The sequence below is a fragment of the Trichechus manatus genome, unplaced genomic scaffold, assembly GCF_000243295.1.
Source record: "Trichechus manatus latirostris isolate Lorelei unplaced genomic scaffold, TriManLat1.0 scaffold00054, whole genome shotgun sequence".
NCBI classification, from domain to species: domain Eukaryota; kingdom Metazoa; phylum Chordata; class Mammalia; order Sirenia; family Trichechidae; genus Trichechus; species Trichechus manatus.
Window position 1 is genome coordinate 8,205,568 of NW_004443990.1, and position 18,494 is coordinate 8,224,061.

An 18,494-nucleotide genomic window follows, 5' to 3' on the forward strand; every position below is an offset into this window, starting at 1 on the left:
CTGTATCCCAAAGCATCTTTCTCAGGTATAAATATACAGATAGTGCAGAGGTGCAATAATTCTTTGACTTTAAGCCAACTAATAAATTGTATTCCTATTTGCAATATTTACCATGCCTACTTATAAGTTTGGAGCCCTGGTGGTGCAGTGGTTGAGAGCTATGGCTGCTAACCAAAAGGTGGTCAGTGTGAATCCACCAGCTGCTCCTTGGAAACCCTATGCAGCAGTTCTTCTCTGTCCTACAGGGTCGCTATGAGTTGGAATCGATTTGATGGCAATGGATTTTTTTTAGTACTTATAAGTTTAACGTTCGGATCAAATGAAACACAGTACTTGCAAAAATACTTTGAAAAAATAGATAACTACAAATAACTATGGTGAAATTATTTTTTAATATCTGTATATTAACCCATTGCAGGGTATTCATTGGAAGAAGCAATGGTAAGTGCATTTTTTCAGACAAGAAATTAAGAAAGAACTATTTCAGTGTTAACAAATCGCTTTCCGGTATATCTGGATAAAAAATTCTCTATTTTGACCAGTAAAACATAGAGGATTTCATGAAGACAATGCCAATGTGTGTGTGTGTGTGTATGTGTGTGTATGTGTGTGTGTGTGAGAGAGAGAGAGAGAGACATTCTCTTGACAGGTAATTTCCTTAATCAAATTCTAACTTCTCTGCCCTCCTTAAAAATTGTACTCAGTAGGCTAATTATTTAATAATAACCACATAATTAGTCAACATCTTTTTCTTACAAAACCTGGTTATAAGACCAATTTTCTAGATGCTGTGTATGATACAGAAAATAAAGATATAATTTTACTTTGTTTTAAATACTTGATCACATTGGCCTTTTCTATTACCAAATAGGAAATATATTAAAAATTTAATGGATCATGAAACTGAATCTGTCTATAAAATAACGATTAAAATAGATGAACCTGTTTTAAATTAACGTGAGACTCATTATATTAATATATAACTATAAAAAAGAACAGTAGCTTAGAAAATACAAGTATTTAGAAGATAGAAGCTAATTTAAATTTTAGGAAAAACCTTCAGTGAAATATAGTCTCCCACTCTGAAAACCAAGAATGATCTACTAAAAGATCACTGTATCTTGAATAAGAGCAGAGAAACTGAGTTTACAGTATGTGGTTTCCTGTGCTATAAAACTGCCATTTTATTTTTCCACAGGATAATCCATTTGCTTAGGATAAAAGGAGGATGAAAGATTGGAATTCTGATTAAATGTCAAGCAACTCATGTTTCTCAGAATGAAAATTGAGATGATTTTCATATCTCAAAGCAAATTAATCAGAATTAAAAATAACATTATGTCCTAGAAAAATTTAAAAGGAGTAAAAGAACAAAGGCGGCTAGGTAAAGCCACTAGCCAGATAATTTTCTCTTTTTCCAGAAGAATGGTTAGTTATTACATCTTGGATGTTCAGAAATGTATGTTAAATCAATATAATTAAAAAACAACAGTTATTCATTTTTGGATATGTAATATACACATTTCCCAACCTCAATCACTCTATTTTTGAAAATGCTGATATCAGTTGATTGCAAACCTTGCCGTTAGACAGAACTGATGCGAAGGGAAGGGTGCGGACCTCCAGCACAATATCCGTTTTACATTAAAAAATGACATAGCACATTCTTCCTGTCAGCTCTCTGGCAGTCTGGTAGAAACGGTTTTATGATACTTTTCTATCTTTGATTTTTACTTTTTTAATCATCTTAAGTTGTTTTAACATACAGAAGCTTTTAATGTTTTACTCCTCCCAGGACTATTTTTTGGTGCCTTAGTACACTGCTTACGGTACCATCTTCTTTATATTTAGTGAGTATCAGAATATTTTGTTCTTTAGGATTTAGTTTCTCTTTAATTTTGTCACAATTAGAAAAATTAAATATTACTTCATTGCATTTATTCTATTATATGTGGAACCTAATACATTTTGTCATAATTTATTCCATGTTTTTTTTTTAATTCTGGATTATATAACATTATATTTGTCTCATTCACAAAGAGGAAGAAACTCATTAATTTAAATGTCAATTTAATTACAAAAGGTTTTATATCAGTTTAGAACTAGCAGACCAACATGAACTGTCTAACTCAAAGATGAACTGAATAATCTAAATCCGAACTACCATTCATTTAATTGTAAATCAGTAACTCATCAAGACTCCAGTACTTCATTCTCTCAAAGACTGAGAATGCTTTCTTGCTGTTGTTTTACGGGAGAAAAGTAGAAATTTAAAGTATTTACCATTTCCAGTTTCTCTGCCTTAAGGCAAACAGAGGGATTTAGGGAAATCTTCTTTCCTTGTCCGTAATTATCCGTCCAGGCAGGGGCAATATCTAAGAGACAACAAGGTGCACCTTAATTGGAAATTTAACTGGAATAGAACTTTTCATTTGACAGGATGTGCTCTGGGCTCCTGTTGTTCAAAAATAATTCTGGCTAAACAGCTGGCAGATTTCACTTTTGTTTTCATTATTATTTCTCTTTGAATCTAAAATGTACCATAAAAACCAACTTCACTTGAGTCCTGAGAGATATAAAAAGAATGGCCAATTATGCATAGCTAAATCTCAGGGAAATATTAACTTAAAAGACAAACATATACCCCACCATCATCCCAATGCCTTACTAACTGTAAGATAAAGTCTCTTTCAAATAAAGTAAAATCTTATGAAAATTTTAAAAAGATTATAATAAATATTTAACTGGCAAAAGTAATTTTATTATATGAATTTTGGAAGTACCCTGGAAAAATCCATAAATGCAAATCAGTTCAAGTTTGTACATAAAGTATGATATAGATTCAGAATTTTTTTAATTAAAAATTCTACTTCTTATTTTATAGAAGGATTGTATTTCCAGTATCATAAATGGACTCTCAAGAGTTGAGGTTCACACATCTCTCATCCATTCTCTAAAACTTTCTCAATATACCCTGATTATTTAGATGAGCCTTTGCCCCTGTTGAATGAATGAGAAAAATTATTCTTTTTAATACACCAAAGGTTATAAATCAAATCCCTGTAATTCATATCAATCCTTACTATCTAAATTGTCACTATTCTAAATAAACTTTAAAATGCTATTTTACTAGTTCTACATAGAAACAAGAGGAAGAGAAAAAACTTTTCTAAAATGTCACATCTTTATGCAGTGTTTTAATTTTTTTAAATTTCTCAGAGCATCTGTCTCTAAGTACAAAATAATTTGCATTCTCTTTCTTAAGAACATAAGAGGCTCATATGAAAATAAATGGTCTTCTTCTTCTAAACCTTTAACACATCTTTAACATTCTATGTAAAATCCTGAATATAGTTTATAGGTGTCAAGATCATTAAAAAAAAAACAAAACTGGTTCCTGACTTTTGGTTTCAAATGGAATCAAACCTTGAGTTGGTATCAGAAAGACTGGTTTTTAGTATAACAGAAGTTTCACAATTCTGATAAAAGCAACAAAGTCTCCTTTGTTAATGTGATATCTAACTGTTGGTCATACGATGAAAAATACTGTATGTATTTTTTTTCTCTTAAGAAAGATTCTCTGCCACACCTGAAGTGTGCCATAAGAGACCAGCATGGAGTGGTGTAGTTTGCTAGTCGAAACATTAGGTAAGTCAAACTTTATTTTTCATTTTTAAGGTTTGTTCTTGTGAGGCTAGTACTTGACAATGACTTCCATTTTGGTGCCTGACCTGTAATTAAGACACACTAACACTAGGTGGACCCAAGCTGACCTGGTTATGGTCTCAGACCAGGACTTCTCCAGGGCATGAATTACTCAAATCAAGTGTAAGAGTGTGGACCGGTAGGGAAGGGGATGAGAGCAAATGGGAGAAAGATGAAAGGAGAGGAGTACACACACAGCATACACACACGTGCTGAGGCACGCATTCTCACTTATGTTTTTTTTGTATCTAAGCATAAAAATTTGTCATTTGTTACACTGGAAATAACAGAAGATCAGCTCTTATTTATTTTTACTTCAGTATTAGGCAGTGTACTAAGGACTTTACATAAATTAGCTTTTAAATCTTCATAATAACAATAACATAGGTGTTTTTATTCTATTAAGGACTGAATTGTGTTCCCCAAAAAGATACACTGAAGGTCTAATTCCTGCACAGGTGAATGTGATCTTGCTTGGAGAAATAGGGTTTTTCTTTGCAGATGTTATTGGTTAAATTAAGGAAATCATACCAGAAGAGAGTGAGTTCTAATCTTAATCTCCTCTGATTAGGGATGTTTACATGGCATCTTACAAAAGTGAAGGACAGACATGGAAACAGAGTCACACACAGGGGGAAGATAGCATGAGATAAACCCTCTACAAGCCAAGGAACTCCAAGAAACACTTGGAGCTGCAGAAGCTTGAATTCAGACTTCTAGCTTCCAGAACTGTGGGAAAATAAATTTCTGTTCTTTAAAGTTACCCACTTTGTGGTTATTTGTTATGGCAGCCCTAGCAAACTAAGACATATTCCCACTGCAAAGATGAAGAGACCAAGGCCCAAAGGGGTAAAGAAACTAGCCCAATGTCACACAGCTACGAAGGATTTTAATCTCTTGTGACTCTGAAGCTAATGTTCTTAAATGTGTCAACAGCTTTCTTTCATCATCAGTTTTCCCATCTGCAAAGTAGAAAGAATAAAACAGAACACCTCGCAGGAGCTGTAAAGGTAAAATCAATAGAAAACTACTTTGAAAACTATAGAGTATTGTTAGTATTGACAACTAACTGTATTTATATAGGAAATTTTATGCACAATTTTACTAACTCCCCACTTAACAATATGCAATCACTGCTTAACAAAATCTTGTTTTCTTCCAGCCAACTCTCCTCTACATCTTTGCCTTTGAGACAAAACCTTAAGAAGGACTGTACATAAATCCAGCATGCTTTGGCAATTCACGGTAGCTTGACCCGAAAGGGCCCTCAATACACAGTCTTCCTTATTTGTCAATGACATCTCTCTATCCCAGGCTCAAGCTCTTTATTTGCTCTTATCTGGGAGTGAGAATTTTCAAAGTATGGCTTATTATTACTATGGATCTTCTGTTTCTTCTCTTTTTAAGAGCAGACGAAAGGGAATAATTTTATAAGGGTGAGAAAAATACCATTTGATTAATACCATGAACCCTCAATGGATATTTTTCCCCATCACTACTTTGTTTCATTTTCAAAGACTTTGTGCAGGGCATTAAGGCTTGGTTTAAATTATTGATAGTATTTCTTCATGCAATTATTTCTTTATTGATTTCCTTCAGAATGTCTTTAGCATACTTTGAGCTCATTCACAAACTCATGCCTTATTCAACTTATGGCAATAGTAAATGACTCTGGATTTGGAAATAAGAATTTTATACAATAGGATAGTTTTTAAAAACATATTCAAGTACTATACAGATTTAAAAAAATTCTAAGCAGTTTCACATTTTGGGAAGATTTGGGGATGGGAACAGCGATGGGTTTACCTTATTAAGTTTTTTTTTAGGTTAACATAAAACTTCATACTTTTTGAATAAAAACCAATTGGTTGAAGGAGTCTAGAAGTGATAATTAATGAGCTAACTTGGGAATAATCTATAGTTAAGTACTTATAACAGACAAACCACAATGTATATGTTACCTAGAGTTAATTTAGAGTTGACTTTGCTTTTTTTTCTTTCCAGAAATATCTGCTTAGTATATTTATGTGAAAGTGAGAAAATGGGACTGAGTTGATGCTATTTCTACCCTAGAAAAACTTTCCCTTTTAATTGTATTTTTTATTTACTTTATATACAGCTTACTAACTTGAATATTTTCTCATTAAATTATTTTTCTGTAAAAAGTCCAGCATCGTTCCTTATAGTCACTGGTGTGAATTTATCACAGTTTATTCATGATTTCATTGTAGGATCCCTTTGCTCTAATCAAACTTGTCTTCTAGGGTCCTTTGTTATTGTTGTTGTTAGGTGCCGTCGACTCATAGCGACCTCATATGACAGAGTAGAACTGTCTCATAGGATTTTCTAGGCTGTAATCTTTACAGGAGCAAATTGCCAGTCTTCCTCCTGCAGAGCTGCTAGCTGGATTTGAACTGCCAACTGTTTCGTTAGCAGATGAGGGCTAACGATTGCGCTACGAGGGTCCTTAGCTATTTTCTTTTGCTCATGGTTCTTCCTTCACTTGGAATGATTTCTTACCTTCACTTTATCGTTTGATGTTTACCACTTCATTCAAGATTTGGATGATGTTTGATTTTTACCAAGGAATTTTTCTTAACTAATTTCTGCATACTGAGACAAATACTCTTAGTATGTACTAGTTTTACGGTGGAGAGGAGGACAGAGGATTGAATCAAAGGTTGAAAGTTTTCACTTCTTCTCTAAACACGTAAGTTGGAATATTATGTGAGCTGCACTCTAGTCTGCAGGTTCAGTAATACTCACAGCAAAATTTACTGAGCACATACTACGTACTAATTACAATGCTAAGTGTCAGACATGCATGATCTCATTTAATACTCACAACAACCCCAGGAGGCAACCACCTCAAGGTTACACAGCTAATAAACCGGGAGCAGAGATTTCAGCCTCCAAGTTTGCATTCAGAGCCTAGTGGTGAACCACTGTGCCTTCTCTGCACCACACCTGGACCACTTCCTACTTCTCTCCTTAGCCTACTTTGTTCATATCTTTACATTCGTTATTTGTGTAATGTGTTATTCATCTATAAGACATTATGTTCCTTAAGAGTTCTAAAACCATTCACACCCTGATACAGTTTTACACAGAGCACTGCATATAGTACTTACTCTATAAAATAAACATACACACACAAACACAAACATATATACACACACACAGTTAAATGTTTTCTAATCTGAATAATGAAGGATTTTTTAACCCAATCTTTTGTTTCACAATATACTGTCAAGTATCTCATAGGAAACCTAATTCCTTCATAATTCTTACTGTACTGTTGTTTAAACATATGAAATACTCAATAAATGCTTATTGAATAGATGACTAAGAGGTATAGCATAATTCAGTTACTTTACAAATTAAACACATATTAATATTTTATGATATAGTCGAGACAAAAGACCTTGGCTTATGCCACCTAGCAGTTCTGATCATTGTACCCACATCTCCTCACCACCATTTGCCTCTTTAATATATTGTTGTCTTCTCAGCTCCTAGTTTAAAATAAAAACACTACATAAAGAGACTGGAACTTAATTACATAAGGAAAATAATACTAGTAAAGTTTCTAGGAGTCAATACATCCTACCAAGTAAAAAGGCACATATAATTTATCGCAAAAGATTGGTACTAACCTACTGGTAAATACTGTCCCAATCAGAGGAAACTACTATAGAATCTATCACAAATTTCTTTTAAATTTGGTAGAAACTTAAATAAGCCAGCTCTTCTTTACTTTGCAATTCTGATCTAGATAATGCTATTAAAAATTGAAATACATAGGTGACAATTTGCATTATAATTTGAATATATACAATTAGCTTTTCTTATATATAAGTATAGTTCTTGTTGTGTTTAAGTTTTAGAGATAATTTCAGGGGGGCTTTTTTTAATTTTTATTTTTATTGTGCTTTAAGTGAAAGTTTACAGTTCAAGTTAGTTTCTCATACAAAAATTTATACACACATTGTTATGTGACCCTAGTTGCTCTCCCTATACTGTGACAACACACTCCTCCCTTCTACCGGTGGGGGAGTTTCTTGGTATTTCAGCCAAGGAGCACTTTAGAGCCTGATAAAAATCCTCTTTTTACCGGTAGCTTATGTGATTAATTCTTTATTGTTTTAAAATGTCAGTAAATCATTTCATGATAATTAAGATCCAATAATACTGAATTCCCAAGATGGACTTACTTCGTAATTTACATCTATGTTATCTCTTCAAAAAACAAAGTATATTTATCTTAAAATACGTGCCTCTCTAAAATGTGTTCTCTGAAATGTATGTTTAATATGTTTCACCAATATTTCACTCAAAAGACAAGGCACTATGATCTTGATTTATAGAAGAGTTTTCATTATTTGGTTTCAACAGTTCATTAATTAATACTGCCTGATATACACTGTTATGGTAATGCATCTTTTAAAATTTCAACTCTTTGTTCACGGAAATTTCCGTGATGATGATGGAAATTTCCAATAAAAGTCATACTCTAACGGGGACCACTGGACACTACATTCATTTTGCTCCTTTATTCATTGAAGGCAAAAAGAAATAATGTACCCTTCTTTCAAGTCTATTAAGTCACATTATGTACTCCTCACTGAGAGAGAGTAATTGAAAAAATAACGGGAAACAGGAATTAAATGTACCTTTACCTGTATTAGACATATCCGTAGGGCTGTCGTCTGAGGAAGTAATTGGAGTCTGTTCTGTTTTCTTGTATCCAGTTTTTATCTATGAAAGAAAATGAGGAACATGAAATGTCATTTTTGAAAGTAGGTCAAAGACCAGACTAGATGCTCATGTTAACATAAAAAGGATGGTTAAAGAGATTAAAGCAATATTAAAAAAAAAAAAAAAAATGTGAAACCTCTAAAACTTGGTATAGTCATCTTCAAACAAAGCAATTGTGAATTAAAGGTAAAAATTGCTTTCAGCTCTGCCATATCCAAACAACAAAATATAAAGCCATGCACCGTGTCTTTTAAAAGGTCTTACAATTGCAAACGACAAAGTATCAGGAGCTGAAAGGAAACCTTAAATTCTGTCTCTGACCAGCATGTACCTGAAACTAAATTTACCTTTGACAAACTGTATTCTACTGACAGAAAGCCTACTTGAGTTTCCTATTTTATTTTACAGCTAACACATATTTAATGAATGCATGTTCTATTTTATAACTCTGATTTGTTAGGGCACTGTAGAAATTAGTAATTAATTACATGAATTTTGATCTAGAAATTCTCTGTTTTGTGTAATCCTAATAGGGTGAACTACATTCTGGTGTGCATGTGAGGAACCATATCCACCTAGACTGGATGAGTAGGGTTAGCCTCACTGTGTGGTAAAAAAGCTCAGGAACAAAAAGGGAGATTGCCTGATTTCAGTCTAGCAGAAAACAGAAATGACAGTAATCTGAACCATATTAGGGGCTGTCTGACACTAAACATGACACACCTAACATAGTTTTGAGTGATACCTAAGTGTATCTTTGTGGTGCCATTGTATCATGTTGATATGTTCTAACTGATCACGATTCTCTGGATGTAGGACACTGAATTGAAAAACTGTGTTTATTGACAGCACAGTATAAAATATTAAACATTAAAAAAAAAACTTTCAAAGAAATACTGCTTTATTAACACTGTATTATTGAAATTATAATTCTATGTGTATTTAAGAAATATAAAAACATATAGAGGATTTATGAACTGCCTAAATGAACAGACGAATTTAAGCTGACCTGACTTGTCTTAAAAGAAGGTAAAATGGCATCTTTTGTTTTGGGAGTAGATGTGGTCTTTGGAATTAGTATTTCAGGAGGAGAAGAAAGAAGACTGAAGGTTGAGGTCTGAGGTCCATACTCTCCTGAAGCTTGCAAAATGGATGTACGTGATGGATTGTCTGGGTGACTGCCATCAGATTTTTGTCTTATGAATGCTATTTCCCAAGCAGATTCTGATCTGGCATTAAAAAGAAATCATTTTATAGGTACGTTATAGATATATCCCCCCCACCAAAAAAAAAACAAAACAAAAACCCACTGCCGTTAAGTCAATTCCAACTCATAGCGACCCTAAAGCGTTTCCAAGGCTGTAAATCTTTACAGAAGCAGACTACCACATCATTCTCCCACAGAGCCTTTGGTGGTTTCAAACTGCTGACCTTTTGGTTAGCAGTTCAGCAAATTAACCACTGTGATACCAGGGCTCCTACAGATATAGTATAATTGAATTCTAAGACAATGTTTCCAATATTATCAGAAAAAAATATGTCAGAGTCTAAAGTACTTAAGGCATTTAAAATCACTATTTTTAAGAAGACATGCTAAGGGACTCATTATATCTTATGGAGAGGATAGTTACTTCAACTTGGCTCTGGTAATTATGCTTTTTGCTTCTTCGAATGATACACCAATCATGGATTCCTTGTTTATTGAGACAAGCTGATCTCCTGGCTTCAAACGTCCATCCTAAAAAAAACCAGTAAATTTTAAAAAGAAATGAATGAGTTTTTTTTAAATATTATTATCGTTAATTAATGCAATTAAAAGCAAAGAAATGATTTAGTGAAGAATATTTAAAAAAAAAAAAACTTAGACAAATTGCCTCAATAGCAAAACATTTTGATTAGAGCCTGGTTTGATAATACATGTGAGGGAAATTGAACTATTCATGTAATCTTTCAATAAACTTGCACACTAAGGAATCCTGAGCATATAAGGACACAGACCGGGACATCAGGAAAAGAGATCTGTTTCAAAAGCTTGGCACTATGACACCAATAAAGCTCTGACTCTATGATAAAGCAGGCCACATAATCCTGGGATATCTCAGAATAAGAGATGCATTCACTTTAGTTTCTGAACATTCCTGCATCTTTCATGTAACCAAGCTGTTAAGATTTATCCCACATTTATAATAAAAAAGAATTCAGTCAACGATCTGAATTATATTGACCTTATCCATAATTCAGCTCATGATCAAACATATTTACTGGATCTTTACCCCTCCTATGACTCAAGCCAAGTTGGCTGCTAATAATGACCAAGTCTAACTAGTTGTCTGGCATTGTCTTTGCTAGATCCTGGCTCTGCCTACACCTAGCCTAACCGAATAAGGCATAGCGTATTGGTTACAAGATTTAATATATTTGTTAGGCAAGTTTCTTAGTCTTCATTTGTCTTTTCTCTTAATTCAGATTGGAAAAGAGAAATGAACTCTCTTTCAGTTCCTATGCTACTTCTCTATTTATCATTAGTACAAAGGCAGAAAGCATTATTTCTATAACTTGAAGAAAATTTATATGGCTAAAGAGCTAGATTTTCACTCTGATGGTATTTAAGTGCTGTTGTTGTTAGGTGCCATTGCTTTGGCTCTGACTCACACTGACCCTATGTACAACAGAACAACATCCTCACAATTGTTGCTATGCTTGCAGCCACTGTGTCAGTCCATCTCATTGAGGGTCTTCCTCTCTTTCGCTGACCCTCAACTCTACCAAGCATAGTGTGCTTCTCCCGGGACTGGTCTCTCCTGATAACATGTCCAAAGTATGTGAGATGCAGTCTCAACATCCTTGCTTTCAAGGTCCATTCTGGCTGAACTTCTTCCAAGACAGATTTGTTCCTTCTTCTTGCAGTCCATGGTATAATCAATATTCTTCACTAACACCATAATTCAAAGGCGTCAAATCTTCTTCGGTCTTCCTTGTTCATTGTTCAGCTTTTGCACGCATATGAGGCAACTGAAAATACTACGGCTTGGGTCAGGTGCACCTTAGTCCTCAAAGTGATGCCTTTGCTTTTTAACACTTGAAAGAGGTCTTTTGCAGCAGGTTTTCCCAATGCAATACATCACTTCATCTCTTGACTGCTGCTTCCACGGGCGATGATTGTGAATACACGTAAAGTGAAATCCTAGACAACTTCAATCTTTTCTCTGTGTATCATGATGTTGCTTATTGGTGCAGTTGTGAGAATTTTTGTTTTCTTTATGTTGAAGTGTAATCCATACTGAAGGCTGTAGTATTTGATCTTCATCAGCAAGTGTAAAAATGGCATGGGGGTGCTGTCCTCCTCTAACTTCACAAGGGGAAAAGAGAACTAAGATCAACAACCCACGGCTGATTCTCATGAGGTAGAAGCCAGACAAGTCTCCTCTCTCGGCCGTCTTTACTAATTCTGACACCAGCCATCCCTCACACAGTACTCTCTACTTCTCTGCTGGGTTCAATAATTCATTGCAATGGCTACAAAGAACCCAAAGACCATACTCACAATTGTGGGGTTTATCATAAGGGAAGTAACAGTTATAATTCAGGCTCAGGAACACTCAGGATACAATTCTTTCATCAGGACAGCCTCTTCCCAACTGTGTTCACAGGCACGCTGCTCCCTGGACCTAGGCCTCTCCCCAAAGGCACTCAGCTTTCTCTCTCCATGGGCCGGGAAGCCCACCATGCCATCTCCTGATGCCAGGTGTCTGATGCCAGTTCTCTCTCGCCACCGCTTCTCACCATCTTCAGGGTTACTGCTTGCTCTTTCTCTGGGTCTCCTGCTTCCAGGAGCTTCTCAGTGCAGGGATACTAGGTCCAAAGGACGAGCTCTCTGCTCCTGGCTGTTCTTCCTGGGTGGTGGTAGGATTCTCCTCTCTGCTGTGGAATTGGCTCTCTTTTAAGGCAAAACTGATCAATCCCCTAGGTGGGCCACAATTTCCCTATCACACTGTCCCACCCAATCCCCTGGGTGGGAGTTACAAGATCATGGCTAGAAAGGCCACACAAAAGTAAAAGTAATCACACTGCAAAGCAAGTGCTTCAGGTCCTCTTCACTTTCAGCAAGCAAGGTTGTATCATCTGCATATTGCAGGTTGTTAATGAGTCTTCCTTCAACCCTGATGCCCCTTTCTTCTTCACATAGTCTAGCTTCTCGGATTATTTGCTCAGCACACAGATTGAATAAGTATGGTGAAAGGATACAACCCTGACACACACCTTTCCTGATTTTAAACCATGCAGTATCCTCTTGTTCTGTTCAAACCACTGCCTCTTGGTTTATGTACAGGTTCCTCATGAGCACAATTAAATGTTCTGGAATACCCACTCTTCACAGTGTTATCTGTAATTTGTTATGATTCACACAGTCGAATGCCTTTGCATGGTCAATAAAACATAGATAAGTATCTTTCTGGTATTCTCTGCTTTCAGCCAAGATCCATCTGACATCAGCAATGATATCCCTTGTTCCACATCCTCTTCTGAATCCGGCCTGCATTTCTGGCAGTTCCCTGTCAATGTACTGCTGCAACAGTTATTGAAAACTCTTAGGCAAAATTTTACTTGCATGTGATATTAATGATATTGTTTGATAATTTCCGCAGTCTCTTGGATCATCTTTCTTGGGGATGGGCAAAAATATGGATCTCTTCCAGTTAATTGGCCAAGTAGCTGTCTTCCAAATTTCTTTGCATAGACAAGTGAGCACCTCCAGTACTGCATCCATTTGCTGAAACCTCTCAATTGGTATTCTGTCAATTCCTGAAGCCTTGTTTTTCACCAATGCCTTCAGTGCAGCTTAGGCTTCTTCCTTTAATACCATTGGTTCTTGATCATATGCTACCTCCTGAAATGGCTGAATGTTGATCAATTCTTTCTGGTACAGTGACTCTGTGTATTCCTTCCATTTTCTTTTGATTCTTCCTGCGTCATTCAATATTTTGCCTATAGAATCCTTCAATATTGCAACTTGAGGCTTGAATTTTTTCTTCAGTTCTTTCAGCCTGAGAAATGCTGAGTGTGTTCTTCCCTTTTGGTTTTCTAACTCCAAGTCTTTGCACATTTCATATTTCTCCATTTATCGTTAGTACAAAGGCAGAAAGCATTATTTTTATAACTAGAAGAAACTTATATGGCTAAAAAGATTGATTTTCACCCTGATGGTATTTAAGTAACTTCCACAAATTCAAGAGAATATCTTTTTTCATAGTGTTATCTACTAAAACATATCCCTTGGATGCCTGTCTTTGATCCAAACTGCATTACACACAATAATGGTGATTTACAGTTAGTTTACTAACAAATACCAATAAAATCATTATTTTAAAAATACAGGTATATTTATTTATACACATATAAAACATTTATCATAAGGTTTATAGGATCAGATTATCTAAAATACTGTGTAAAAAACATATAGTCCAAATGCATAATAACATTATGATACTCTGAAATATAAACATCATAAAAAATTAACCAAAAAAGCAATTTGATTTTTAAAGTATATAAAGTTTAAAAGTGAATTTGAATTTTATATAACTATAAATCATTGAATATAACTAGCAAAGTCAGATAGTTACATTTACAGGTTTTTTTTTCTTCCACTTGATCATTGTATGGGGGAAAACACAATAGTAATGCCAGAAAAGACTAAACAATAAGGAGAAAATATCTACCATATTATATGTATCTTGCAAATGTTTCCTACAAGTTCAGTAAAATGCAAGGGCTGATTTTGTTAGACTTTGTACACATAGTTCTGTATTGCCTGGGCCCAACTTTTATCACAGCATTTAGTTACATAGGCATTTAAATCAACTATGCCCACTCACTTATGTACATTAGCTTACAGTTTAACATGTTAAATTTTACTTTGAGGACCATCATTCAGTCAATGAATACTGAGAGTAATAACAGAAGATGAGGCTAATAAACAGCAAGGGAAGAACAAACACAAAATTCACAAAAGTCGTTATTTCTGAGAGAAAGGGTGGGAATTTTGATCGGGAAAGCACACAGGAAGCTGAAACAAGTACTTAAAGTTTCTATTTCTTAAGTCAAGTGATGATATCTAAGATGATTCACAGGTGTTAATTTTATTATGTTCCATAAAGTCACATACATGTTCCAGTATGCTTTTGTATGTGACAAATACTATAAAAAAGAAATCATCCATCCCCCCCAGATAAAAGGAAGCTCATGCAGTTTGCCCCAACACTGTGCCTAAACTAGCTGCATTATATTCAGGTTCTATATTCCAGAACTGAAATCGGAAGTAAGGTCAAACAGACAATTTTTTAATCTAACTTTTTAGAATAGATAAATTTCTATCATTGTTAAATCCAGCCCCAGACTGTTTTTAGTCTTCAAAATAACTCCTTATTAAAATTGGTTTTATAAAGTAAATTTTAACTGAAATTTAATGACTACACTACTATTGACTTGTATCCCAAAGCCGGGCAACAACTTTGCAGGGGAGGGGGAATAAAGAAAGTGTTGCTTCAGTTGAGCAAAGTATTTAAAGGACATTGACAAGGCAAGAAAGTTTCTTTTACAATTGGGATAAAAATCAAAAAACTAAAACCATTGCTGTTGAGTCGATTCTGACTCACAGCGACCCTGTAAGACAGAGTAGAACCGCCCCATAGGGTTTCCAAGAAATGGCTGGTGGATTTGAACTGCTGACCATTTGGTCAGCAGCTGAGCTTTTAACCATAGCGCCACCAGGGCCCCAGAATTGGGATAGTGAACAGCAAATGTTAGGTTATTTTATTTTAATGGAAATATTCTTGGCATTGACAATTACTTCCTTTTATTGAAGATTTCTCGGAAAAGAGAAAATTCTATAATGATGACTACAAGTCAGATGGCAAATGAACCGTTCTCATTCGGGCAGGGGTACTCTCTAATATACACCTTATGCTCTCAAAGGCAGTGAACTGAAGTGGAAAGAGCTTAGTTTGGCAGCCAGATGGACCCGAATTTGAATTTTAGCTCTATGACTCACTAGCTAGATCTTCATAAACAATGACAAAGAGAGAGAGAGAGAGAGGAGAGGGCTGGGGGAAGCACAAAATCTTGTCCACAAGAAATTTAGAACTGAATTAATTCCATAGGCTAACCTGTTTGGAGGCAGCTCCTGTATCCATGTATCTTACAGAAATCACAGTTGGTTGTCAGGGTTGTGGAGAGAAAGGCTACAGAAAACAGGAAAGGCTGCAGAATTGGCATTAGGGCTTAAGCTGACCTCCTACCTCTCACATTCTCCTCCCAGGCTAGATTTGGAGGATTCATCACATTGATCTAGTGTAGTCAGTTTAACATATCTTGTATTAAAGTACACTGATGTATTGAAGGAACATTTTTCAGCAGGACGGTCAGAGAAGATAGAAAGAATAATGACTTCTGACTGTAGCTTATGGTGTTTATGCATTTTTTCTTTCTATAAACGTATTCACAGTACTGTTTTTTTTTTCCCCCTTTGCCTCCTAGAATAAGATCTTAACTGATCATGTGAATTTCTAAGCCTGTTTAAAAGCTAGAACCTGCAAATGGAAACAAAGCTATTTCTGTAAAAGTCTAGCATTCTAAACCAGTGAATTCTGCCCCAGCTGGACTAACATACATGGGAAGATACTAACCTCAGGGGCAGGCAGAGGCCTCTTCCAACAGTCTAGATTCCGATTTGGCAGTTACTGAGCAACTCTCAACACAGCAGGCAGCGTGCCAAACACTTCCACAGGCTGAACTTCAGAGTCTGAATTCTTGCACATTGACATTCACGACGATGTTGAAATAACAGTGTATTCCTGACCACTTAAACATGTGTGTTAAAAACTACCAAAACTACCTTTTCATGGTTGTTTCCCCCAGCATAGTGCCAGGTATACAAAAAGTCTGCAATAAATGAGTGAGGTCCAGAAAACACGCCTGAGGAGAATGAGGTAGCTGTGATAGAAACGGCAAAGGAGAAAAGACAGTGAAGTTGCAAAGTGAACCCTCTTGGCTACCACTCCTGACACTCCCATTGGTGGGACTGCTTTCTTTATCCTCTGTCATCCAGAGGCCTGGTCCTGCTATTTATCCAAAAGCCTTGTTCCCAGTTCCAGTGATAAGCTTAGCATATCCTGAAAATAGATTTCCTCTGAAAGTTAAATATGTCCTACTTCAATCCTTTGTGAACAATGAGGACAATGCATCTATCAAGTATATTACATACATATATGTACAGTTTATATATACGTGTGTGTATAGTTTACATGTGTTTTAAAATATATACCTTAGAATCAATTAAATTAAATGTGGTATCAGGTTCGAAGGGAATATTTTGATTCCTGTCTACTTTCCCTATGTTATTAGCAGCAAAACAAATAAACAAAAACATTTGAAAACTTGAAAGTGTTGCCTAGAATGTTTTCTGACACAATGGGCCAGGGAGGAGAGGTACCTTGGTATGGAGCCCAGATGGCGGCAGTGTAATAGTAAATAGGAAAATGACACATTAGTAATTTTCAGAAGAGTGACAGAATGACTAAAGGAGCCTTCCTTCCTTTGTTCCTTCTCCAAAAGGTATTATTATGTGTCAGGCACCACACTGGGGACTAAGGATATTATTGTGAATAAGATCAGTCAGAATCTTTGTCTTTAGGAAGCATACTGTCTAATTGTCCAGGCAGAGTTAATAAAGTCATCACAGATATTGATGTATAATTACAAACTGATATGAAGGGAAGGAACAGCATCTATGAGCACATATAGGAAAGACAACTGGCCTAGGCTAGGGGTGATCAGGAAAGACATCCTTTAGGAAGAAATCTTGAATTGATATCTGGAAGTAGTGAGAGGTTGTGGCAGGTACTGTTCCTAGTCAGAGGAGACAGTCTGAGATGAGGAAGAACTTGGTCCTTTGCAGGAACTGAAAGAATGCCACTATGGTTGAAGCACAGAGATGGAGAGCCAGAGAAGTAGAAGGCAGAAGCCATATTACTTAGGGTCATTGCTCACAAAGGACTGTAGGCAACTAAGTACTAGAAAGATTGCTAGTAGGGAAACGGGCATAGCATATAAGAGCAGACAAAATCTGTGAGGTCTGATAAAAACTGATGGTAGTTTAGGCTACGGTGATGGCAGTAGAGATCAAGAAGATTGACGGCTTCACAAGATATTTAGAGAGTGAAAAAGCCAGTAGTAGGTGCTAAGGAATTGGATATGGGTGTTAGAGAAGAGGAAATAGAATACTCTTAGGTTTTCTAACTTTGTGCAGCTAAAAGGTGTCATTCATCAAGATTGGGAACTCTGGAGGAGGCTCTATTTGGGAAGAGATGGGCAGAAGAGGGTGTGGTGTGAATATCATGAATTCTGTCCCAGACATGTTGAGTTTGAGACGCTTTTCAGAGATCCAAGTAGAAATACTGATCAGACAATGGGATATATGGGTATGAGTTTAAAGAAGTGTCTAGGCCAAAAAAAGGTCTAAGATTGAACTTTCAGCACTCCAGACTAATACAGGACTAGCTGGTGGGGTGAGAGAGGTCTTGGAGTTCTTATTTTTCCTTAATTCAGTACCTAGTACATCTGTTCTCAACCTATAGGAGTCTCTGGGTGGAGCAAATAGTTAAGTGCTGGACTACCGGTTGAAAGATTGGTGGTTTGAACCCATGCAGAGGCTGGTTGGAAGATAAGCCTGGAGACCTGCTTCTGAAAGGTTCATAGCCTTGAAAGCCTATGGAGCAGTTCTACTCTGCACACGTAGGGTTGCCATGAATTGGAATCATCTTGACAGCAACTAACAAAAACAACAACATGAGACTGCCTCTATCTCTCAGAGCTGGGAGACTCTTCTCCCTACTCGAACTTGAAAAATGTGTTCATATTGTCCAAAGATGGAACTCTGAATATGTTTTTCAAAGATATATGATATTTTGGTTATACTTAACAAGTACTACATTTTATCTTTGCCAGGTGTTAAACCTGTGTGTGTGGGGGGGGGG

At 35.9% G+C, this 18,494-nt stretch overlaps 1 protein-coding gene across 1 annotated transcript in view; it reads right to left on the minus strand.

Annotated features, from left to right (window-relative positions):
• Window positions 1-18,494, minus strand: part of STXBP4 (syntaxin binding protein 4) — a 197,973-nt gene that overhangs the window by 146,159 nt on the left and 33,320 nt on the right. The window contains exons 5-8 of the mRNA XM_004377907.2: window positions 10,095-10,201; window positions 9,473-9,692; window positions 8,385-8,463; window positions 2,284-2,375 (exon numbers count right to left, since the gene is read on the minus strand). Of these exons, the coding sequence (XP_004377964.1) occupies window positions 2,284-2,375; window positions 8,385-8,463; window positions 9,473-9,692; window positions 10,095-10,201 (498 nt within the window). The remainder of the gene's footprint in view (window positions 1-2,283; window positions 2,376-8,384; window positions 8,464-9,472; window positions 9,693-10,094; window positions 10,202-18,494) is intronic.